Source organism: Oncorhynchus mykiss, chromosome 28 (assembly GCF_013265735.2).
Source record: "Oncorhynchus mykiss isolate Arlee chromosome 28, USDA_OmykA_1.1, whole genome shotgun sequence".
Taxonomy (NCBI): Eukaryota; Metazoa; Chordata; class Actinopteri; order Salmoniformes; family Salmonidae; genus Oncorhynchus; species Oncorhynchus mykiss.
This window is the reverse complement of record NC_048592.1, coordinates 9231502-9255945: the sequence shown is the minus strand read 5'-3', so window position 1 is coordinate 9255945 and position 24444 is coordinate 9231502. Positions and strand designations below refer to the sequence as shown.

General features: G+C 43.3%; 1 protein-coding gene across 2 annotated transcripts; it reads right to left on the bottom strand.

The window, feature by feature from the left end:
- Window positions 1-780: 780 nt before the first annotated feature.
- On the bottom strand, window positions 781-24260 carry sugt1 (SGT1 homolog, MIS12 kinetochore complex assembly cochaperone). 2 transcript variants are annotated; one of them, XM_021588992.2, is made up of 13 exons: window positions 23718-24260; window positions 23581-23626; window positions 22862-22952; window positions 22551-22620; window positions 18735-18805; window positions 17773-17826; window positions 13987-14015; window positions 13224-13243; window positions 12942-13038; window positions 6226-6333; window positions 2298-2388; window positions 1742-1914; window positions 781-1631 (listed from the first exon to the last, which is right to left on the bottom strand). In XM_021588992.2, the coding sequence occupies exons 1-13, from the start codon at window positions 23729-23731 to the stop codon at window positions 1530-1532; spliced, it is 966 nt and encodes a 321-aa protein (XP_021444667.1). In that variant the 5' UTR covers window positions 23732-24260; the 3' UTR covers window positions 781-1529. The 2 variants fall into 2 exon arrangements, with proteins under 2 accessions (XP_021444667.1, XP_021444665.1); XM_021588990.2 differs by having other exon boundaries at window positions 23581-23629; window positions 23718-24259.
- Window positions 24261-24444: the final 184 nt, after the last annotated feature.

Sequence of the window (24444 nt, the reverse complement as noted above, 5' to 3'; positions counted from 1 at the left end):
TAAACGCATCATTTTTCCATCACTCGATCATATTAAACACATTAGTTCAGTAATGTACTGACCCGAACAGAGAAGACAATTCATACTGTACAAAGCAAATTAGCCTACTGTATAATATGGTTCAACAGCAGAGATCAATGATACTATACATACAGTTCGCATGCAGGCACACTTCCGCAAGCAGCCTTATGTACACGCAAACACACTGGAGTTTATACCCAACGCAGTAGTTGATCAATAAGGTTAAAAAACTGGAGCGCAGCAGAGTTTGAAAGGTCTGGGCGACTATGATGAGACTAAAAGACTATGCAGCCGTCACGCTCTGATCTTACCCGCGATGCAAAGTGCTTAGCTCCTTTTGATGTCAGGAGAGCAGCTTCAGGCAGGGGTATGGGAGGGGGCAACGTGTGCGTGTGTGTGTTTGTGAGATGCAGTTATATCCGAAGCCAAAAACAGTTTTTGATTGTCACGAGAGATGAAACGATGTGCAATGAATCTAACAACTCAGCGAGGAAGGGGTGTGTGAGTGAGTAGGATTTTAAAACTTAACTAGGTGTGAGAGCTGATGATGCGGATAGCAGGCAGGCAGATGCATATTAATGCTCCCGTGCTTCTTTTACACAACGCCCACTCGTAGCAGAGAGAAGCGGAGCGTGTGTGTGAGGATGAGGTCTATGCCTTCTCTAATACAGTAGATCAGAACAGTACGATAAGCGTGTTTGGGATTGGTGATGCTAGCCTTCTTCAGGTCTCAACACTAAAACACAGTAAAACTCAAAATTGGTGATCCAGAAAATAAATCATTTATTTACATTGAAGTTTGAATCACATTGAGGAAAAGGAAATTAAGACTCCAGACTTCCATTTCATGACCGTATTGCTGCTGATGTGGATAAAGAAATTATTCTACGAGTGTACAGAAAAAAAAAGGTTTCATTTTTCATGAAAGCAGTGAATGAGGCGATAGAAACATTTCCAACCTCCAACCCACCCCAGAAAAACGACAGGCTTTAAAAACAAGAACCAGCTATTGCTGAGACACAAGAAGAGGTGAAAAGGGTTTCTGTTTCAACTCATTACCGCCTTTAACCAGGTTAACCATCAAACAGCCAGAACTGACCATGAGGATGATTCCTACTGTTTCTATGAGATCTAGGAAAGACAGTTTGATATATCTATGACAGTCTTCATAGAGTGTGAGAATGGTTTAATGAGGGTAAAGACTGGTTTCTGGATTGCTGCTGAGAATCACCAAAGCTCTAAAAACCAATATTGACAGACCACTGGAAGGGGGAGGTGTTGGAAAAGGTGGGTTTTGGCGAATAAGGTGGACATCCATCGGAGGCAAAGAGAGAATGAGAGAGTTGGCCGGGAGAAAGCAATATTGACAGACGGCCTGGGATGAGGAGTGTGTGTGTGTGGGGGGGGGGGGGGGGTAGAGGAGATATGGGGCGGTCCACTTGAGGCAGAGAGGGGGAACGTAGGACTGTGTAGTACAGAGAGAGCGAGAGAGACACCCCTCTGGTTCTTCAGTATTTCTTAAACTCCACGTCGTCTGGAGGGCTCATCTCCACTGTTCTCTTCCCCACGTCCGTCCAGTTGGTGCTCAGGACTGTACCACCTGACTCCATCTACAAGGGGAGGAGTGTAAGTCAGTGATACTGCAAAAAAAATGGAAAATGAAACTACATTTCACAGTTTCTCTCCGCGTGCAAGTGTGTGTATATATAAACACACTCACAAAGGACTTGTTCATGGCCCGTTTGACCTCGTCGGTGCCGTCCCCGTAGATCTGCTGGAAGAGTTTGTTGAGCGCTGCGTCTCCCTCCAGTTTCTCCTTCTTTTCCTCCTCACTGATGTCGACCACCACCTTGTCCCAGTTACGGCTGGAGTGGGACGAAGAAGGGTACTGGTCTGAACAGGAACACACACACGTTTAGAGAGGGTTACCATGGGTACTGGTCAACACAGGAGACGGGGCTTTCAGTAGTACACACCAAATGCTGTAAAAAAAAATATATAAAGATTGTGAAACATATTTATTTAGCGGTATGACTGGTGTGTGTAAAGGAGAGAGAGCAGAGGAAACTAAGTGTGTGTGTGTGTGTGTGTAAAGGAGAGAGAGCAGAGGAAACTAGGTGTGTGTGTGTGTGTAAAGGAGAGAGAGCAGAGGAAACTAAGTGGGTGTGTGTGTGTAAAGGAGAGAGAGCAGAGGAAACTAAGTGTGTGTGTGTGTGTGTAAAGGAGAGAGAGCAGAGGAAACTAAGTGTGTGTGCGCGCGTTAGAGAGGTTCTCACTGGGGGTGAAGTGTTTGACGCTGGGCTCCTGTCCTTCACCCTCCAGTTTCTCCCACCTGGTCCCCTCAGTCTTCTTCATTTTGATCTCCACCTGAGAAAAAGAGGAGAAGGAGAGAGGAGAGAGGAGGAAGAGTGGAGGAAGAGGGCGTGGAGAGCAAGGAGAGAGAGAGCGAAGCTAATGTCTTTAGTTATCATTACGTCTATATTTGGGCTCAACACGTGAGATCAGAAGACGGTAGCTCAGCGCTCACCAGTCTCTTTTAATGGTGGGATCAGCTCACGGCAGAGAGAGACAGTGATATGCGGGGGCACAGCTCACTCCCAAATCTTCCTGACAGACAGAGTGCTAACGAGACATCTGTCAGCTTGAGGGGCCGGATAGTGTGTGATCAGATCAGCTCAACGTACGTGTGTGTGTGTGTGTGTGGGGTGAGAGCTATCGGTCTGTCGACCAATGGCAGGAACACACATTTCTGGACAGATCATTACATCGGAGGAGAGGAGACGAGAAGAAGAGAGAGGACAGCCGCCACCACATGCGAGCTGCAGTGACAGGCCTCATACCAGTGGGACACTTAAGCTGCTGAGATTTCCAGTACCCCCCCCCGTCATCTTGTGTGTGTGTGTGTGTGTGTATGTATTTAAGAGAGCATGTGTGTTTAGAGACAAAAGTTTGACAGAGTTATAGCGTGGGGGGAGGGATGCGCTGGCATGTCGACGCAATTAAAATAAAATTTCTGCTCTGTTGAGTTAAGGGATGTTTCATTCATGAACGTGTCAGGAGCAGAAGCCAGAGCATCAAGAAGCTCACACACACACACACAACTAATAGATGAGCTCAATACTTACCCGAGACTAAACACCTCAAATCTTAGGACTGAATGCTCAATCATGACCCATGCTTTAACTGATGTTCACATGGAGCCCTTCTTCATTGAATTATTTGCAACCAACATCTGTCTGCAGACACCGACCTAGTCAACCTCTGTGTACAGTGTAGGGGAATGGGCTGGGAGACAAGGCAGAGACACACAGACCCTTTGCAGTGGCAGGGAAGTTTTTATGCTCTTCTGTGCACACAGAGTGAGTGAGTGAGTGAGTGAGTGAGTGAGTGTGTGTGTGTGTGGTGATAACTGGTGCAGTCTGTGCCCGTGCAGAGTGTGTGCTGGGGGCGCTATACAACATTAATCTGCTGCCACATCTGTGTCTCTGCGTGTTAAAGGGACGCGGCAGGCGAGGGGCTGGGTCTTAAAGGGATGTGACAGCACCGTCACATACAGGACCACCACCCACAGCTCCCAGGGGCCATACTGAGCAACACACACACACACGCCTGTCAGTCCCTCAGAGGGGGAGTTAAGTCCCTGTGTCCCATGTCACCAGTCCCACGTGCTCTTACCCCCACCGATGTCCCCCCTGTCCCACACTCACCCGCCCCAGTCTTATACAACATATGCACACACACACACACCCTCCCCTCTGCCCTGCACATACAAATCCACATACAAAGAGTCTCCCATCTCAGCCCTTCACAAAGTAGCCCCTACTTTAGATTACAGCAGAGAAGATTTTAAAAAGCAACTTAACAAATAAATAAATAAAAATAGAAACAGTCTGGCGAAGGAGGCTGACAGGCATGGAAATTACAGAGGGAGGCTGTATGTTATCTATTCACAGAGACGAGAGGAGTTTGGAGCAGAGCGAGTGTGTGTGCGTGTGTTTACCCTTCCGTTCTGATCAAACACTCTGGTGTGTAATTGGCTCCCTGTTGTCATGACGACCCCGCGGGTTAGAATGCCTCATTGCCGACGACGGGAGGAGGTCAGAGAGGGTAGCACTGACGAGTGCGTGTGTGCACGACACACACACACACACACACACACACACACACACACACACAACCAAAATCACATGAAGATGGCACAAGTGTGATTCCAGTACGCGCAACTGTGCATAGTACAGCCTAGCATGCCTTCCTAAGTGTCCTCTGAAGAGAGCAGTGGAAGTAAACCACCATTGGGAAAGGGGGAAAAAAAAAAAACAGTGAGCTCTGCAGTTGGTGTCGTTAGTCTGACTAGCGCAGAGCCCTTGGACTCTCACAGAGAGTAGTTAGTTAGGGACAGGTTTGGCCTGGGTCTCTTCTGGTGGCTCTCTGACGCTTGGTCATACCAGGATGCTGCACGGCTAAAATGAAGTCAGAGAAGCGTCATATAATCTCAGCACACTCCCACACACAATAACTGAACACAGTTCACCTGTTCAGAGACCAGCCAAAGTCTCTCAGTGTGCCTAGTGGAAAGGAATGCAACCGACGACTGATGTGTTTAGTGTGCACATTTGTCCCCGTGTCATGTTTGTGTGAATAAGAAAAAAATATACATATACAGTAAGTGACATTGTGTTTTGTGTGTGTACATTCTCTACATTTCTCTGTAGGACCATGAGAGCCTGTGGAGCCCTGTGGACCAGGGAACAGACAGGGCTTTGTGGGAGTGGAGGGGGCCTAAACTCACTTCGCTCCCTCCCCAAACTCCATCCCCTTCTCTTCCTTTAAGACTGACTCCCTGTGTGTGTGTGTGTGTGTGTGTGTGTGTGTGTGTTACGCACAAGATTAAGTTTGTGTGCATGTACTCAGTGCGTGTACGACAATCATTTAAAAAAAAAGACAAATAGTTGAATTTTGGAAATTTGAAAATTTTGGAAATTTGAAAATGCTCAAATACACTCCCATGGACATGACCCAGGCATGAAAAAAGTATTTTAAATTACTTTCAAACAGTAGGCTATTTATAAGAAATTATTTTTAAATACTTCCAAAAGAAGGAATTGATTCGGGCCACATTATCGGAATATACTCAAATACACAAGTATCAAAATAGACATGTATTTGAACCCAGGTCCGACAACAACCTGTTGTGTGTGTGTCTCTTAGGCAGTCATCTGCCCCTCCTCTTCCTATTCTAAGACTGGGTCTTTGTTTGAGCTTCAACACACGTGCACCTCTGGTATGCAGTGCCTGATGTTGCCATGGCGAACTGTGAATGACTGTATGTATGGGAGTATGGAGAGGGGCAACGTCCTCTCTCGAGGGTAGAAACTAGTTTTGGCATTGGCTGGCAGGAACTCTCAGCAATAACCTCTTCTCTACCACACTATATTCTATTCCTCCTCTCCCTCCATCTCCTTCACTCTCTGCTTAGCTAGAGGCTGCACGTCTGTCGGACTACCAAATCATCTTCACTCGGGTCTCTGTCAACCTCCCCCTGTTGTGCTGTGTGTGGGGCATGTCCCGCCGTCTCGTTAGACTGAGCACCATCTCATGCCCCAAACGAGTCCCCAAACGAGCACCCATCCCCAGATTCCCAACGTACACTGGATGGATGAGCGGAGTGCCTCCCTCACATGTACACACGCACAGGATGAGTCTCTCACACGCACACACTTCGTTTCAAAACAGTCACACTCATTGACCACAGGCCACATTTTGGATCCAAGATAATAAAGAGGGAGTGAGAAAAAGCATGGAGAGATGCCTACACACAAATTACTCACTAATGTGTGTACAATAACAAGTGCCCTTCCCACTCATTATCGGCCATAATTAGTTACAACTGCAGAGCTTGTGAATTCTCACAGGGCAGAGTTCTAGTGTGTGTGTGTGTGTGTGTTGACCCAGTCAGGGCTGTATTAAAGAGGATTCTCCTCCTCCCAGTCTTTCTGCTCCACTAATGGTTAATTATCACATTCCAGTCTGGTCATTGTCTGGTTAACCTGCTGTGTTTAAAATCACATTTCTAAGGGTTCCTGGGGACTGCATATCACCTTGAGGACTGTTGTTTTAAACACATTTCACCTGTGGGAACATTTTCTCAGTTCTTGAGGCAAATGATATGACAGTTCTGAGAGGCTAAGGAGTATGGAGTATTACCTTAGTGGAGAGGACCTTGAAGGTGCTGTGTTGGGGGACGATGGGATGCAGTAGGTTCATGTTCAGGCTGAAGTCCTCCCCCGACGGAAGTTTCACCACCGCCGACAACTACAGATAGAATCACACATTATATATCCTCCACTGCAGACCATTATAGAGGATTGGGGATAGGATGTTTGTTCAAATTCACCCTGAGGGGGTTTTAGTGCTGGTCTTAGATCAGTTGGGCTTTCTTTCTTCAATTGAGGATTTAGACTTGGGGAGGGTAAACTGTTCCTAGATCTGAGCTTACAGGCACCCCTGGGGGCATAGCTGGGCCCAAAGGGAGTGTGTGATACCCCTTACAGCAGTGGTTCCCAAACTTCTTATAGTCCCGTACATCTTCAAACATTCAACCTTCAGCTGCGTACCCCCTCTAGCACCAGGGTCAGCACACTCTCAAATGTCGTTTTTTGCCATCATTGTAAGCCTGACATACACACTATACGATACATTTAAACATAAGAATGAGTGCGTTGTCACAACCCGGCTCATGGGAAGTGAAAGAGCTCTTATAGGACCAGGGCACAAATAATAATCAATAATTTTACATAGAAAATCTTATTTGTTCATCGAAAATTGTGAATAACTCACCACAGGTTAATGAGAAGGGTGTGCTTGAAAGGATGCACATAACTCTGCAATGTTGGGTTGTATTTGAGAGAGTCTCTGTCTTAAATCATTTTCCAGTCTGTGCCTGTATTTAGTTTATGCTAGTGAAGGCTGAGAATCCACTCTCACATAGGTACGTGGTTGCAAAGGGCATCAGTGTCTGAACAGGGTGATTGCCAAGGCAGGATACTCTGAGCGCAGCCCAATCCAGAAATCTGGCAGTGGCTTCTGATTAAATTACATTTTCACAGAACTGTTGGTTGCAATTTCGATGAGGCTCTCTTGTTCAGATATCGGTAAGTGGACTGGAGGCAAGGCATGAAAGGGTAACGAATCCAGTTGTTTGTGTCATCCGTTTCGGGAAAGTACCTGTGTAATTGCGCACCGACTCACTCAGGTGCTTCGCTATAATCACATTTGACAATGTCCGTAAGCTTGAGTTCATTTGCACACAAAAAAAATCATACAATGATGGAAAGACCTGTGTGTTGTCCTTGTTAAATGCAGACCGAGAAGAGCTCCAGCTTCTTAATCATAGCCTAAATTTTGTCCTGCACATTGAATATAGTTGCGGAGAGTCCCTGTAATCCTAGATTCAGATCATTCAGGCGAGAAAAAACATCACCCAGATAGGCCAGTCGTGTGAGAAACCCGTCATCATACAAGTGGTCAGACAAGTGAAAATTATGGTCAGTAAAGAAAACTAAGCTTGTCTCTCAATTTTAAAAAACGTATCAATACTTTGCCCCTTGATAACCAGCACACTTCGGTATGTTGTAAAATGGTCGCTGCCCATATCATTGCATAGTGCAGAAAATACACATGTTCAGGGGCCTCGTTTTAACAAAGATTACAGTGAAAATGGTTGTCCAAAACATCTTTCAAGCTGTCAGGCATTCCTTTGGCAGCAAGAGCCTCTCGGTGGATGCTGCAGTGTACCCAAGTGGTGTCGGGAGCAACTGCTTGCACACGATTTCCCACTTCACTTTGTCTCCCTGTCATGGCTTTTGAGCCATCAGAGTACAGATCGCAACATGAGCAGCAGCTACGTTCGGCTACATACGGACCGTTAGTGGAATTCCCGTGAGAGGGTATTGGTTAATGCGATTGGATGTTAATCATTTGACTAGGCTACCTGGATTTGACATTGTGCTATTTCTCTGAACACTAGGTGGTTTAATTGTATTTTGCCAGTGAAACGAGGCTACTACCCAAATGTATAGCCCTGTTGGAAAATATAAAAATTGACTGTTAAAAAATGTGAATAATATACAGTGCCTTGTGAAAGTATTCGGCCCCCTTGAACTTTGCGACCTTTTGCCACATTTCAGGCTTCAAACATAAAGATATAAAACTGTATTTTTTTGTGAAGAATCAACAACAAGTGGGACACAATCATGAAGTGGAACGACATTTATTGGATATTTCAAACTTTTTTAACAAATTTAAAAACTGAAAAATTGGGCGTGCAAAATTATTCAGCCCCCTTAAGTTAATACTTTGTAGCGCCACCTTTTGCTGCGATTACAGCTGTAAGTCGCTTGGGGTATGTCTCTATCAGTTTTGCACATCGAGAGACTGACATTTTTTCCCATTCCTCCTTGCAAAACAGCTCGAGCTCAGTGAGGTTGGATGGAGAGCATTTGTGAACAGCAGTTTTCAGTTCTTTCCACAGATTCTCGATTGGATTCAGGTCTGGACTTTGACTTGGCCATTCTAACACCTGGATATGTTTATTTTTGAACCATTCCATTGTAGATTTTAATTTATGTTTTGGATCATTGTCTTGTTGGAAGACAAATCTCTGTCCCAGTCTCAGGTCTTTTGCAGACTCCATCAGGTTTTCTACCAGAATGGTCCTGTATTTGGCTCCATCCATCTTCCCATCAATTTTAACCATCTTCCCTGTCCCTGCTGAAGAAAAGCAGGCCCAAACCATGATGCTGCCACCACCATGTTTGACAGTGGGGATGGTGTGTTCAGGGTGATGAGCTGTGTTGCTTTTACGCCAAACATAACATTTTGCATTGTTGCCAAAAAGTTCAATTTTGGTTTCATCTGACCAGAGCACCTTCTTCCACATGTTTGGTGTGTCTCCCAGGTGGCTTGTGGCAAACTTTAAACTACACTTTTTATGGATATCTTTAAGAAATGGCTTTCTTCTTGCCACTCTTCCATAAAGGCCAGATTTGTGCAATATACGACTGATTGTTGTCCTATGGACAGTCTCCCACCTCAGCTGCAGAGTGATCATGGGCCTCTTGGCTGCATCTCTGATCAGTCTTCTCCTTGTATGAGCTGAAAGTTTAGAGGGATGGCCAGGTCTTGGTAGATTTGCAGTGGTCTGATACTCCTTCCATTTCAATATTATCGCTTGCACAGTGCTCCTTGGAATGTTTAAAGCTTGGGAAATATTTTTGTATCCAAATCCTGCTTTAAACTTCTTCACAACAGTATCTCGGACCTGCCTGGTGTGTTCCTTGTTCTTCATGATGCTCTCTGCGCTTTTAACGGACCTCTGAGACTATCACAGTGCAGGTGCATTTATACGGAGACTTGATTACACACAGGTGGATTGTATTTATCATCATTAGTCATTTAGGTCAACATTGGATCATTCAGAGATCCTCACTGAACTTCTGGAGAGAGTTTGCTGCACTGAAAGTAAAGGGGCTGAATAATTTTGCACGCCCAATTTTTCAGTTTTTGAATTTGTTAAAAAAGTTTGAAATATCCAATAAATCTCGTTCCACTTCATGATTGTGTCCCACTTGTTGTTGATTCTTCACAAAAAATACAGTTTTATATCTTTATGTTTGAAACCTGAAATGTGGCAAAAGGTCACAAAGTTCAAGGGGGCCGAATACTTTCGCAAGGCACTGTATATATATAAAAAAAAAAAAAAAAAATTAAGTGACATTTTTAATTGGCATACCCCTGATGGCATTGTGCGTATCCCTTACAGCATCCCTGCCATAGATCCTCTGGACGGCAAGCCCCCTAGCTATCTCATAAGCCCTAATAACACCTCCAATACTATTCTCAGAACAACAGAAAGAGTGGGCGAGGGCAGAGGAAGGGAACGAGATGTGGAACTGGAATCGGGCATCTCTCTGTGTGTATCAGAGAGAGCTGCTCTCCTGTAGGGGGACCTCAGCAGAGAGAACAACTAGGCTTGGGCAGTATACCGGGGTATTTGGAAAGCGCCACAGGATGGCTTTTCAATACTGTCAAAACTATTTTTTCCATACATTTTAATATGTAGCTACTGTTTAAGTTAATACCTGCAGTCAACTTCTGCAACACGTTAGGTGATAAAGCAGATGGCGTTCTTCACTTCACAGGTCACATTATGGAACTTACCGTAGTTCCCCCAGAACAGTTGAACCAGTGACGTGTTTGTTTGTAAATAGCACAATGGGAGAAAGAAGGAGCTAGTGAGTCCATAGCACATACACTGCTCAAAAAAATAAAGGGAACACTAAAATAACACATCCTAGATCTGAATGAATTAAATATTCTTATTAAATACTTTTTTCTTTACATAGTTGAATGTGCTGACAACAAAATCACAAAAATGATCAATGGAAATCAAATTTATCAACCCATGGAGGTCTGGATTTGGAGTCACACTCAAAATTAAAGTGGAAAACAACACTTCAGGCTGATCCAACTTTGATGTAATGTCCTTAAAACAAGTCAAAATGAGGCTCAGTAGTGTGTGTGGCCTCCACGTGCCTGTATGACCTCCCTACAACGCCTGGGCATGCTCCTGATGAGGTGGCGGATGGTCTCCTGAGGGATCTCCTCCCAGACCTGGACTAAAGCATCCGCCAACTCCTGGACAGTCTGTGGTGCAACGTGGCGTTGGTGGATGGAGCGGGACATGATGTCCCAGATGTGCTGAATTGGATTCAGGTCTGGGGAACGGGCGGGCCAGTCCATAGCATCAATGCCTTCCTCTTGCAGGAACTGCTGACACACTCCAGCCACATGAGGTCTAGCATTGTCTTGCATTAGGAGGAACCCAGGGCCAACCGCACCAGCATATGGTCTCACAACGGGTCTGAGGATCTCATCACGGTACCTAATGGCAGTCAGGCTACCTCTGGCGAGCACATGGAGGGCTGTGCGGCCCCCCAAAGAAATGCCACCCCACACCATGACTGACCCACCGCCAAACCGGTCATGCTGGAGGATGTTGCAGGCAGCAGAACGTTATCCACGGCGTCTCCAGACTGTCACGTGCCCAGTGTGAACCTGCTTTCATCTGTGAAGAGCACAGGGCGCCAGTGGCGAATTTGCCAATCTTGGTGTTCTCTGGCAAATACCAAACATTCTGCACAGTGTTGGGCTGTAAGCACAACCCCCACCTGTGGACGTTGGGCCCTCATACCACGATCATGGAGTCTGTTTCTGACCGTTTGAGCGGACACATGCACATTTGTGGCCTGCTGGAGGTCCTTTTGCAGGGCTCTGGCAGTGTTCCTCCTTGCAGAAAGGCATAGGTAGTGGTCCTGCTGCTGGGTTGTTGCCCTCGTACGGCCTCCTCCACGTCTCCTGATGTACTGGCCTGTCTCCTGGTAGCGCCTCCATGCTCTGAACACTACGCTGACAGACACAGCAAACCTTCTTGCCACAGCTCGCATTGATGTGCCATCCTGGATGAGCTGCACTACCTGAGCCACTTGTGTGGGTTGTAGACTCCGTCTCATGCTACCACTAGAGTGAAAGTACCGCCAGCATTCAAAAGTGATCAAAACATCAGCCAGGAAGCATAGGAACTGAGAAGTGGTCTGTGGTCTCCACCTGCAGAACCACTCCTTTATTGGGGGTGTCTTGCTAATTGCCTATAATTTCCACCTGTTGTCTATTCCATTTGCACAACAGCATGTGAAATTTATTGTCAATCAGTGTTGCTTCCTAAGTGGACAGTTTGATTTCACAGAAGTGTGATTGACTTGGAGTTACATTGTGTTGTTTAAGTGTTCCCTTTATTTTTTTGAGCAGTGTATATCAGCGAGTCTTGTGCGGTGCAGTTGCCATTTTCCCCTCTGTGCTTCCTACTAGTGGTGTTTCCCCCTCTGTTCTTCTCCCATATGTACACACATCCTGCACTTCCTTCAGAAAAGCATGCATCACAACTTTGTTCATTTGCACAATTTCTCTATCACTTTCGCTTGTAAATGTCCACACTCACCTAAAATGACATTCACTAGCTATTCTTGTATAACTTTATGAGCTGATTTGATTGTCTTTGCAATTAGTTTGCTTCTCACTTATTAGCATTTAGCATCTATGTGGTTTTGCTAATAGCTTGTGCTAAGATTGTTAGCATTCTGGTAATATACTTTTCTTGCCTTTTTAGCAAGAAAAGTGCCCTGCGCGGTAATACTGTAAATCAAGGGATGAGAGAAAATCTGGATACCGGCCAAGCCTAACAACCTCCCATCACTACTAATCTACCCCCACACCCCACCTCTGGGAAGACGACTCCCCCGCCTTTCCTCTCTGTCATTCCATAATCCTCATCAGCCTTTTTATATGCCACACCTGTCAGTTGGATGGCTTATCTTGGCAAAGGAGAAATGCTCACTAACTGGGATGTAAACTCATTAATGCACAACATTTGAGGGAAATAAGCTTTTATGTGCGTATGGAACATTTCTGAGATCTATTATTTCAGCTCATGAAACATGTTGAGTTAATATTTTTAAAGTCAGTGTAAATAAGATGAGAAATAGACATGTCTAAAGTTAGCTTCCTCAGTGACGATAGTACTGGGCAGCTGATACTCTGGCAACAGTTCTGACAGTTTAGAACTGTCATGCGCTCTCCTCAAGAGCTTCTTACACTGACCTGTGTGTGTGTGTGTGTGTGTGTGTGTGTGTGAGAGTGAGTGAGTGAGTGAGTGAGTGAGTGAGTGAGTGAGTGAGTGAGTGAGTGAGTGAGTGAGTGAGTGAGTGAGTGAGTGAGTGAGTGAGTGAGTGAGTGAGTGAGTGAGTGAGTGAGTGAGTGAGTGAGTGAGTGAGTGAGAGAGAGAGAGAGAGAGTTAGGGTGTGTACCTGTCTCTCTTCGAAGTTGATGTTGACCCCATCCTTAGGCACATTTTTCACCATGATGGTGACGATGACCTGAGACTCTGTCTGGTACCAGTCATGCCTGAGGAAAAACACACTTAGTACAGGTTGAAGAGTAGGAACAAGTTATCCACCTTCCTGCACACAGAGTGCATCCCAAATGGCCTCCTATTCCCAATATAGTACACTACTTTTGACCAGGGTCATAGGTAGTGCACTATGTAGAGAATATGGTGCCATTTGCGACTCAGCATGGACTGTACTTACTTAATGTGTGGCGTCGGTGTCTGCGGTGGAATCCAGTCATCCCAGGAAGAGAGAGAGAAAGTTTAAACAAAACAAGAGAGGAAAAAAAAGAGAAAGAGGGTTTAATGATGAGCTTTAGCCATTAGACCAGACGGAATACGGTCTGAAATACTGAGTGTAACACTGCCCCCATGAGGCGGAGAGTGGAACTGAAAGCCATAAGGCAGGGGTGTCAACCTCTTTCCACGGAGGGCCAAGTGTCCACATTTTTTGGGTTTTTACCTTTCAATTAAGACAGACAACCAGGTGAGGGGAGTTCCTTACTAATTAGCGACCTTATTTAGTCTAATTAAGTACAAGGGAGGAGCGAAAACCCGCAGACACTCAGCCCTACCATGGAATGAGGTTGGCACATGTGGTCTGAATGTATGTGGACATCATAGAGAATGATAGAGGCCTCTAGTGGCCAAGAGGCTGTTTTGGCATTGGGCAGCGCAATTGAGGGCTTCCACCATTTGAATGTCGTGAACTGGGTGGGACTTCCAACTTCATTGGCTGATCCCTCCTGGTGACCCTGTTGGGAGTCATGTCCAACGGGTCATCAGGAGGGATCAGCCAATCGTGAAGAAGAAAATGTACCACCTCAAAATGGAGAACGCTTGGGCAGTGCCATTGAGGCTGTCACAGATGGCCTAATGGAACAGATAAAGATGAGGCCTCTTTCCATCTCTACTGTGGACATAGAATAATGGCAGGAACGTCCAAAATGGTCATTGGCGCTTACCTTGTTCTCCTTTCCATTCTGATTGGCCACTGCAAAGGAGAGGAAAAGGAATAGTATAGTCAGCCAGTTTCCACTTACTCATAGATTAACAGGCCAGATAAACACACACACACCTCCCTGTGAGATCGCAGAGGCAGTTTGTTTACCCTCTGAGGCTAAACAGGCCTGATCTGTATTTACCAGTTATGTCTGTTACATTATTCACTGCTTTCATTAGAGAAGGAGGTGGCAGAGGGAGGCCAGTAGAGGGGGAGGGAGAAAAATAAATAGCGAGAGAGGGAGAGAAAAGGAAAGAAGAGATAAAAGGGGAAGGATGAGACGGAGCATTAATGTTGTCTAAATGAGGTCGCGTTTGAAAAGGGAAACGGGGAGTGTGTGATATCACCATATGCACACCCCGTTTTGATGTGTGGGGGCGTCAAGCTGAAGCGCCTAGCGGTAAACACTGTCACTTCACACATGAAAGAGACGGGAGGGAACTCACAGGGTAAGGCCAGGGTATGGCAACGGAGGACTGAGGTGTGTGTTGGTGTACGTGTGCAACAATGTGCTTTTGAATCTGTTTGAACATGTATTATATATCTGTATGTGCGTGCGTCTGTATTTTGGTATGCATGGGGGGGGTCCACATGGGCTGTTTAGAATGCGAGCCCAACACGCAATGGATGTGTGTGTTTGGATGTTTACTGGGGTTGATCTGAGGCCTCCCACCCCACCCCAGAGACCTAAATTATTAATGCGATTCAAACAGGTTCAATTTAAACCCTCAGACGATGACAACCACACACACATATTCTCTATCGAAGAGTTTAGCTAGTACAGGGTTAGAGTTTAGATAGGGAGTGGAATGCATCTCCAACCTCTATTTGAACAGTGAAGCTGAAATCACCAGCATTTTGGATTTGAGATAAAAATGTTTCACGAGGTGACAGTAAATAAACACCCCCCCCCCCACATTTTTTTTATACCAATAACAGGGGAGGTCAGTGTTTTGAGGGGTATGACCTCTAACTTGCTCATTATTCACAAATCATTCATGATTATCCATAATCGAGGTAGCAGCCACATTAATGAAATGTTCAGAAACATCTTCCATTCTTATTTACAATAAAAAGTGACTCCAAAATGACAATACATTTTTCAGTTTGTATTGGGCAAAACATAATCTAACAACAAAAACAACCTGCAAATGCATCCGACAAGGTTATAGAGTCACAAGTGTGATGTAGTCATTGCGTACTAGGAATATGGGACCAAATACTAAACGTTTGACTACTTTAAAAGCTGCAATATGTAACTTTTTGGGCGACTCAACCAAATTCATATAGAAATGTTATAGATCTGTCACTCTCATTGAAAGCAAGTCGTAAGAAGCAGTAGATCTATTCAATGTGCACCATTTCTATGCATCCCGTTCTTAAGTTTTTTCTTTCGGTACATTAACTTCAAACAGTTGAGAAAACAATATTTTTGGTTATGGAAAGGATATTTCACAGCGATTTAGATGGTACAATGATTCTCTACACTATACTTGCTTGTTCTGTCAAACTGAAATTAGGCATAGTATCAGAATTTTAGCAACTGGGAAATGGCAGAGCAATTTCTGTCTCATCACCAGCGACTCCTGTGGCGGGCCGGGCGCAGTGCACGCTAACCAAGGTTGCCAGGTGCACAGTGTTTCCTCCGACACGTCGGTGCGGCTGGCTTCCGGGTTGGATGCACGCTGTGTTAAGAAGCAGTGCGGCTTGGTTGGGTTGTGTATCGGAGGACGCATGACTTTCAAACTTCGTCCCTCCCGAGCCCGTACGGGACTTGTAGCGATGAGACAAGATAGTAGCTACTAATTGGATACCATGAAATTGGGGAGAAAAAGGGGTAAAATTCACACACACATACACAAAAAAAGTATTCAAATAGGGGTAGTAGAAAGATAAATAATTTGTGTTTCAAAACAGTACAACATAAGTTTGACAATACCCTAAAATAAAAGATGACATTCTGTAGTGTCGCCTCATGAAACATCTCATCTCAAATCCAAAATTCTGGAGTATAGAGACAAATTCACAAATGTGTGTGTCGCTATCCAATTTATTGATTATATTTGTCAGCTAAGTTAACATACACTTAGGTTGGAGTCATTCAGTCATATTTCAACCACTCCACAAAGTGTCTTGTTAACAAATTATAGTTTGGCAAGTCAGTTAGGACATCTACTTTGTGTATGACAAGTACTTTTTCCAACAATTTTTTAGAGACTATTTCACTGTATCACAATTCCAGTGGTTCAGAAGTTTACATACACTAAGTTGACTGTGCCTTTAAACAGCTTGGAAAATTCCAGAAAATTACGTCATGGCTGTAGAAGCTTCCGATGGGCTAATTAACATCATTTGAGTCAATTGGAGGTGAACCTGTGGATGCATTTCAAGGCCTACCTTCAAACTCAGTGCCTCTTTGCTTGACATCATGGGAAAATCAAAAGAAATCAGCCAAGACCTCAGAAAATAAATTCTAGACCTCCACAAGTCTGGCTCATCCTTTGGAGCAATTTCCAAATGCCTGAAGGTACCACGTTCATCTGTACAAACAATAGTACGCAAGTATAAACACCATGGGACCACGCAGCGTCATACGTCATACCGCTCAGGAAGGAGACGCGTTCTGTCTCCTAGAGATGAACGTACTTTGGTGAGAAAAGTGCAAATCAATCCCAGATCAACAGCAAAGGACCTTGTGAAGATGCTGGAGGAAACAGGTAAAAAAGTATCTATCTCCACAGTAAAACGAGACCTATATCGACATAAGCTGAAAGGCCGCTCAACAAGGAAGAAGCCACTGCTCCAAAACTGCCATAAAAAAGCCAGACTACGGTTTGCAACTGCTCATGGGGACAAAGATCATACTTTTTGGAGAAATATCCTCTGGTCTGATGAAACAAAAATATAACTGTTAGCCCATAATGACCATCGTTATGTTTGGAGGAAAAAGGGGGAGTCTTGCAAGCCGAAGAACACCATCCCAACCGTGAAGCACGGGGGTGGCAGCATCATGTTGTGGGGGTGCTTTTCTACAGGAGGGACTGGTGCACTTCACAAAATAGATGGCTTCACGAGAAAGGAAAATTATGTGGAGATATTGAAGCAACATCTCTAGACATCAGTCAGGAAGTTAAAGCTTGGCCGCAAATGGGTCTTCCAAATGGACAATGACCCCAAGCACACTTCCAAAGTTGTGACAAAATGGCTTAAGGACAACAAAGTCAAGGTATTGGAGTGGCATCACAAAGCCCTGATCTCAATCCCATAGAAAATTTGTGGGCAGAACTGAAAAAGCATGTGTGAGCAAGGAGGCCTACAAACCTGACTCAGTTACATCAGCTCTGTCAGGAGGAATGGGCCAAAATTCACCCAACTTATTGTGGGAAGCTTGTGGAAGGCTACCTGAAATGTAATGCTACCAAATACTAATTGAGTGTATGTAAACTTCTGACCCACTGGGAATGTGATGAAAGAAATAAAAGCTGAAATAAATCATTCATATTCTTAAAATAAAGTGGTGATCCTAACTGACCTAAGACAGGGAATTTTTACTAGGATTAAATGTCGGGAATTGTGGAAAACTGAGTTTAAATGTGTTTGGCTAAGATGTATGTAAACTTCCGACTTCAACTGCATACACAGTACTTAGATTAACATTTATTTTTTTATAAAACGTGACCCGGATTGCACAAAGTCAGGGACTTATTTTCGTTATGGCGGTCGAGGTACGAAAGCAGATCCTACTTACTCTCCATCATCTCCTCACAGCGTTTGATCCACATTTGGAAAGTGTTATCGGAGCCTATGGAGCATAGGGAGAACACACTGTTAGGATTCAGACAATCTCAACCAGTTTGAACACAACTCTACTGAGGAATTACAAATATACCCGTAGCCACAGACTTCTGTAGATCCAAACAGACAAGATAAGCAATATAGCTAATATTTCACCTAACCCAGAAGTATTACAACAACAACAAAAAAGTCTCATTTTGATGACCCCAACCAAAAAAATATTTAATTAGTACAAATTAAAAACACAGATTATTGTATGGGACAATATGTTTTTATTTATAAAAATATATAAAATAATTCGAAATTAAATATTGAGTAACGCCTCGATCACACCGACAGCGTCATGGTACACCAGAAGTACATTCATGTCCAATGGAACGCTGCCTAGCAGTGTGGTGCATACGGTGGAAAAATGTAACGTATGCGTCAAACTGTATGCGTAGACTGCTTGACAGAAATGGTAGCAGAAGGTGATTGTTGAACTTTTGTTGCACACAAATTCAGATGCCGCATAACATTTTACACAAAAAAACACTGTAGGTGTGTTCAAGGTATAAACGTATGCATTGGTTTCTTTTCATTTTGATAAGATATGAAAATGTATCGATTTGAAGGTTGTCATTAGATTTGGGCTGGGGTCACAAGATATTCTTGCAGAAAAAAAGAAAAAAAAAAGTGTCCAAAACTTTTGGCTGAAAGAAAATGGGGTACCCGCTGAAAAAAATGGAATACCACTGACCTAACTTATCAGAGACCAAGAGCTGTTCGTATATTTCTATTACCAATAATATATTTAGCTTTTAGATATGCATGAAATGTCTAATGGGCTAGCAGTGGATTTGGGATGAAGTGGGTGAGGTTAGAGGAGGTGTCCAGGTGATAGGTGCTTCACAGGTCCCCTCAGCAAGACCTCACCGTCCAGGCTGTGTCCCTGAGTGAAGGCAGCATGTGCCGACTCGAAGTGGTTCAGGTGGAACTCTGCCATTCTGCAGGGAGGGAGACAGGGATGTTATCAGAAACAGACCAACAAAAAAAAACCTGGAGAGAACTGACAACCAATTTAAGTTTGACATATAAGGCAGTGGTTTTTTAAATCGGTGGTCCGCGGCCAAGTACAGCACGGGATCAGCGAAAATAATTTAAATATATACAGTGCATTCGGAAAGTATTCAGACTGACATTTTCCAAATTGTTATGTTACAGCCTAACTCTAAAATTGATTACATCGCCCCCCATCTATCTACAAACAATAGCCCATAATGACAAAAGCAAAAATAAGCTTTGAATATTTTTCAAACGTATTAAAAAAAAACTTTTAAAAAACTGAAATATCACATTTACATAAGTATTCAGATCCTTTACTCAGTTGAAATACCTTTGGCAGCTATTACAGCCTTGTGTCTTCTTGGGTATGACGCTACAAGCTTGGCACACCTGTATATAGGGAGTTTCTCCCATTCTTCTCTGCAGATCCTCTCAAGCTCTGTCAGGTTGGATGGGGAGCGTTGCTGTACAGCTATTTTCAGGTTTCTCCCAAAACCACTCCTGCGTTGCCTTGGCAGTGTGCTTAGGGTTGTTGTCCTGTTGGAAGGTGAACCGTCGCCCCAGTCTGAGGTCCTGAGCAGGTTTTCATCAAGGATCTCTCTACTTTTCTCTGTTCATCTTTCCCTTGATCCTGACTAGTCTCCCAGTCCTAGCTGCTGAAAAACATGCCCACAACATGATGCTGCCACCACCATGCTTCACCATAGGGATGGTGCCAGGTTTGATGCTTGGCATTCGGGCCAAAGAGTTCAATCTTGGTTTCATCAGACCAGAGAATCTTGTTTCTTGTTTATTTTGGCAAATTCCAAGCGGGCTGTCATGTGCCTTTTACTGAGTGACTTCCGTCGTCTGGCCATTCTACCATAAAGGTCTGATTGGTGAAGTGCTGCAGAGATGGTGGCCCTTCTAGAAGGTTCTCCCATCTCCACAGAGGAGCTCTGTCAAAGTGACCATTGGGTTCTTGGTCACTTCCCTTACCAAGGCCCTTCTTCCCCGATTGCTCAGTTTGGACGTGCAGCCAGCTCTAGGAAGAGTCTTGGTGGTTCTAAACTTGTACCATTTAAGAATGATAAGGCCACTGTGTTCTTAGGGACCTTCAATGCTACATATATTTTTGGTCCCCAGATCTGTGCCTCGACACAATCCTGTCTTGAAGCTCTACAGACAATTCCTTCGACCTCATGGCTTGGTTTTTTCTCTGACATGCACTGTCAAATGTGGGACCTTATATAGACAGGTGTGTGCGCCTCTCCAAATCATGTTCAATAAATTTAATTTTCTACAGGTGGACTCCAATCAAGAAACATCAAGGACAATCAATGGTAACAGGACAGGATGCACCTGAGCGCAATTGAGTAAAGGGTCTGAATCCTTAAGTAAATAAGTTATTTTTATACATTTGCATAAAATACAAAAAAAAACATGCTTTTGCTTTGCCATTACGCGGTACTGTGTAGATTGATGAGAATGTGTATTTATTTAATACATGTTAGAATAAGGCTGTAACATAACAAAATGTGGAAAAAGTCAAGGGGTTTGAATACTTTCCAAATGCACTGTATAAAAAGTAATTTTTACTTTAACGTTATGAATATCCCTAGCAATAGAATAACATATTACATTATTTCGCAAAGATTAATATTGAGCAAATTACATTCATTGGAGCCAAATACACTCACTGGAGTATCTGACACAGGCTTTGAAAAAGCACCCGCGAACAGGCTACCACTGTAGCTGCTGGTAAGCTTTGACATACATTTTTTCCAACACACGGCTAAATATTAACCAGCTAAACAGCTGCGCTTAGGGAAAATGTGTTTGGAATGACCTTTCTAGCTAATAGGCTATATTAGAATTTACACATTATCATTCAATTATAAATGTGGGGAGGTCAAAATAACGGAAAAACTATGTAACAAATCTATTCATTTTAGAATTTATCATCATCATTCACCTGATAAGACAAGACTTGAAAAAAATATGTTTTTGCTAAAGTATGATGGGGTCGCTGATATGCCTGGGAGGGGGTCCCTGGTCAAGAAAGGTTTGAAGACCCCTGATATAAGGGAGATGTGGAGTTGAGTTTAACCAAATGGATTTTCTGATTTATTAGAAAAAACGCATCACATTTCTGTAAAATGTTCAACAACAGTGCTTAGTGTTCTGAAAACATCTTTAAGCAGTCATCCTCATAGTCATTTAAAAATCAACAGTGACATTCCCCCCAGAAAACACAAGCTGCCAAAATAAATGCATGTCAATTCAGATCGATTGACATTGTTTGACAGGTGTCATGGGCTAGACTTTGGGCTGGGTGATAAATTGATTTGAATTCATGTTTAAGCGCGATATTCAAAAATTCCACAAGAATCAAGGTTTTAATATATTTTTTTGTTTCTATGAGCGTGTCTTTTTGGTCTCGTCTACTTCGCACAGAATTGCAGTACCGCTAGCAGCATTTTAGCAAGAGTGTTATGTGCTGTCTAGTCTGTGTTTTATAAATGTGCATTGAACACAAGACACATGTATATAAGGAATTGGCAATTAATTCTCATTCTGAGAAATAAGCATATTTATATTGGTAATCCACTTGATTTCAACATCTAAACAAAGTGTTCAAACGGTTTGAGACGGACAGGAGGCTGTCTGTCATAGTTCAATTGTTCTACCTTGTTAGCAAGCAAATAGATTCAAGTTGGAGACTTTAAATATCAAAATTGCTGGCTACTCACTAGCAGGTGGTCTTATGAGTGAGACATTGCTGTCATTATTAGTGGATGTGCATTATGCATGGTTCTGGTTAAATTTGTTACAAAAAGGGCATTTTCATAGACTTGAAAGCCAGGCCAGTGATTTTGCAAAAAAAAGCTGGTTAAACCATTTTGATAACATAAATGATATACACAGTACCAGTCAAAAGCTTTTTTTGTATTTTCTACAGAACTATGAAATAACACATATGGAATCATGTAGTAACCACAAAAAAAGTGTTAAACAAATCAAACACATAAAGAAGAAAATAAATTCCACAAATTAAGGAACACCTGTTAATTGAAATGCATTCCAGGTGACTAACTCATGAAGCTGGTTGAGAGAATGCCAAGCGTGTGCAAAGCTGTCATCAAGTCAAAGGGTGGCTACTTAGATTCTAAAATAACTTTTGATTTGTTTAACACTTTTTTGGTTACTACATGATTCCATGTGCTATTTCATAGTTTTGATGTCTTCACTATTATTCTTCAATGTAGAAAATAGTATGAATAAAAACTCTTGAATGAGTAGGTGTGTCCAAACTTTATACGGTCTATTGTCACATACACTGAATATCATCAGCCATAGTAGTACAGAGTCCCTGGAGCAAATGAGGGTTAAATGCCTTGCACGAGGACACAGAATTTTCACATTGATGGTTTTGGTATTCGAACCAGTGACCTTTCGGTTACGGCCCAACGCTCCGTTAGGCTACCTGCTGCCCTGGTAGTTACGGTTAGCCTAGGCATAATTTTACAAGCCCTGAATTAATTAGATTATTCCTGACTGTTTGAAATGCAGTGTATTGACCATTAAGTTGCGCAACAAAGCTTATTTAGAAAAAAGACAAAAAAATTGAAATATATACATTTGACAAAAAAAAAAAAAAATTAAGCCATATTGCCAGCCCTAGCTAGACTCCTTCTGCACACATACCCTGTTCTCATGAAGGCAAGCGCAAGACTGGGGTTGAGCTGCTGGGCTTTCTTGGCATCATCGACAGCACCTGTAGAAACAGATATACCCAGATGAGAAACATAGCTCAAGTTTCTGTAGCAAAAACAAGATGAGGGAACTAACATATGCCAGTCACTTAAATTAAAATAATTCTACAAAACACCAATTTCAGAAAATCAGTAAAGCTAGGTAGGTTAGTCAAGGGTTAGAGCTGTAGTTTGTCAATGGAGGATTAAGGTTTGTCTGGGGGGGGGGGGGGGGGGGGGGGGGTATTTGGATAAGAGACTTACAGCTGTAGTTTTTCAGTTGGAGGTGGGCATAGGCTCGTTGGCAGAACCATTCTGAATTGTCTGAGTTACCTTCCAATGCTTCGTTAAGTTCCTGGGGGAAAATGACGGTGACATCCAATGGGCAAACTTGGGGTCAATTGAATTGACAAGACATTGAAAAAAAAAACATGTTTATAACCACTATCTAAGGTTAACTATTGTTTAGATACATTTTCCAAACTATTTAACTTGGCTTTCTGCACACAATCTTATTAGTCTTACATTAGTAAGGTAGTTAGCTACATTCAAGACATGGTGGTTAGCTACAGTCAAGACATGTACAGTATGGCAGGTGGTTAGCCAGTTAGCTAGCAATGCTAACATTAGCTTAACTGGCTAGCGAGTACAACAAGATACAACCAATAAGCTAACTAGCTCATGTGACGGTACACACATACTAGTAGCTAGCTAGATCACTATTGCTGGAGTTGAGCAACTACCGAGAGTACGTCGTTTCAGACCAAAATAGTCCGATAGGGTGGCTAACTTAACTGGCTCTCTCGTTAGATTAGTTTCTAAAGTTAGCAGAAGATTAGCTAGCTAGCCAGCCCCGAAAAGTGTATAGCCAGCTATCTAGTTAGAGTTATTGAAAACATTTCCAAACCCATGACAACTTTATCTAGCAAAAATGCTATTTACTTTCAATAAAAACGAGTTCATAATGACAGGCCGTTGTTTACCTCGATAGCTTTCTGTGGGTTCTCGTCTATGAAGCTATCGGAGAAACTGCTAAAACAAGAAAACAAAGCTAACGTTAGCCTCTTGAATAAGGAAACATTTATGACAAAATACTCGAAAAGGTAGCTTATATACTTGCCGTTCGGATGCCATGGGGCTAGAAGTGTTGTCAGTGGGAGAAAGAGCAGAGACTAGCTAGCTGGAAAGTTCTAGATGGGAATCAGAAAACGAAACTATGCTGGAGAATGGAGCCTAAACTCTTGCGCTATAGTTCAGTCAAAGATGTGTATAAGTAAACCAAGATAGACCACTGCCTGTCATTTCCAATGGGAACTAACGAGCCTCAGTGGGCAGAACAAGCAGAGCCAAGCACGAACTAGCGAGATCCTATTGGTGCGTTCTAGCATCATCTGAATATTTCCGTTAGGGAACACACGCTATGTGAAACGCGCGTGTGCAATAACTCCATTCCCCATTGCGCTCCTTCTAAACAACGCGATTTTTAACAACTTTTCCAAAGGGTAAAGTTTGCTAAACTTAATCCATTCTGTTCAGAACATATTCTAGTTTTGGAAACCTGTATTGAGATCAAATGTTTAATCGATGAGAACATTTGCCTAATGTCGACCAAAATCCATCTCGTTCCATGTGCTCGCAAGTGGGCTTCCTGTCACTACCATATTGGTAGTGAGTGGAAAGGCCAAGCGGATGCTTCATATTTAAACATTCAGGGAAATATCTGTCTCATTGTTATATCTGTGGTGCAGTGAGTGGATTGGAGCACAGTTTAGCAGACATGCGCCGTGCGGGCCTGTCAACAGTCAGCTGGGTAGGCGCAGTTGCTGCTGCTGCTGCTGTTGTTGTTG

Bases quoted from the DNA above. Each gene is read 5' to 3' on its own strand.
- sugt1 (XM_021588990.2), bottom strand. The intron at 6,334-12,941 runs GTACACACCCTA...TTCTATCTGTAG, and splicing joins TCAACTTCGAAGAGAGACAG to TTGTCGGCGGTGGTGAAACT. The intron at 2,389-6,225 runs GTAATACTCCAT...TCTTTTTCTCAG, and splicing joins TCAAGGTCCTCTCCACTAAG to GTGGAGATCAAAATGAAGAA.